This window comes from Trichechus manatus, unplaced genomic scaffold, assembly GCF_000243295.1.
Source record: "Trichechus manatus latirostris isolate Lorelei unplaced genomic scaffold, TriManLat1.0 scaffold00128, whole genome shotgun sequence".
In the NCBI taxonomy this organism is placed as follows: Eukaryota; Metazoa; Chordata; class Mammalia; order Sirenia; family Trichechidae; genus Trichechus; species Trichechus manatus.
The window spans coordinates 4,497,267-4,498,160 of NW_004444064.1; the positions used below are offsets into that span (position 1 = coordinate 4,497,267).

The window sequence follows — 894 nt, forward strand, 5'->3', positions numbered from 1 at the left end:
GTGTGCCCCTGCCCAGCCTGTGGCCCCTCATCCAGCCAGAAGTCTTGCTGCTGACCAGACACTCCCCCAGGGCCACCTGGGCTCCAGGTCCCACTGCGGCTGTGCTCCTCACACTCTCTCTCAGTCCAGGTCCTGGCCCTGTTAGGTGGCTCCCCCACCTAAGGACCGAGCACCCCCGTATCTCCACAGGTGAGGTCTTTGCCCTCTGACCTCCTGGCAACCCACAGCCTCTCTCCTCCCAAACCTCTGCCTCCACCGGCCTTCTGGGGTCCACTTTCTCTCCCCCCAGTTTCTAAGCTCCATGTCACGTGGCCTTGACGTCCAACCTGTTGGCACCTCATTGGGCACCTGAATAAACTCACCCGGACCACCTGATTCTCTTTCTTGTCTTCAGATTCTCAGGAGGGGAACACGCGATTTTGACCAGCCGTTGGTCGTTCACTGACGTGAATGTTCTACGAATGAGTAACCTAGGTCAGAAACCACAGGGCAGACACTAACTCCTCTGGAAGGGTCCCTGGGACTCAGGCCCCACCCAGGATGGCTCAGGGCCTACTTGGCCCCCTGTGCCCCAAAGCGTGAACATAGCAGGCCATGGGGAAACGCCATTCCACAATGCTACTGAGAGTGAATCGGCTCTCCATCCCAGCTCCCTCACCTGTACAGTGTTGTTGCTGTCGTTAGGTGCCATTGAGTCAGTTCCGACTCACAGCGACCCTGTGAACAACAGAACGAAACACTGCCCTGTCCCGCGCCATCTTCACAACCGTAGTTATGCTTGAGCCCATTGTTGCAGCCACTGTGTCAATCCATCTCGTTGAGGGTCTTCTTCTCGTTCCCTGACCCTCTACTTTACTAAGTGTCTTAGTCATCGAGTGCTGCTCTAACAGAAAT

General features: G+C 56.6%; 1 protein-coding gene across 1 annotated transcript in view; it reads left to right on the forward strand.

The window, feature by feature from the left end:
- Nucleotides 1-423, forward strand: part of LOC101344566 (keratin-associated protein 10-7-like) — a 7,984-nt gene extending 7,561 nt beyond the window's left edge. Inside the window, 1 exon segment of the mRNA XM_023739108.1 lies at nt 395-423. Coding sequence (XP_023594876.1) covers nt 395-423 — 29 coding nt within the window.
- The last annotated feature ends 471 nt before the right edge of the window (nt 424-894 follow it).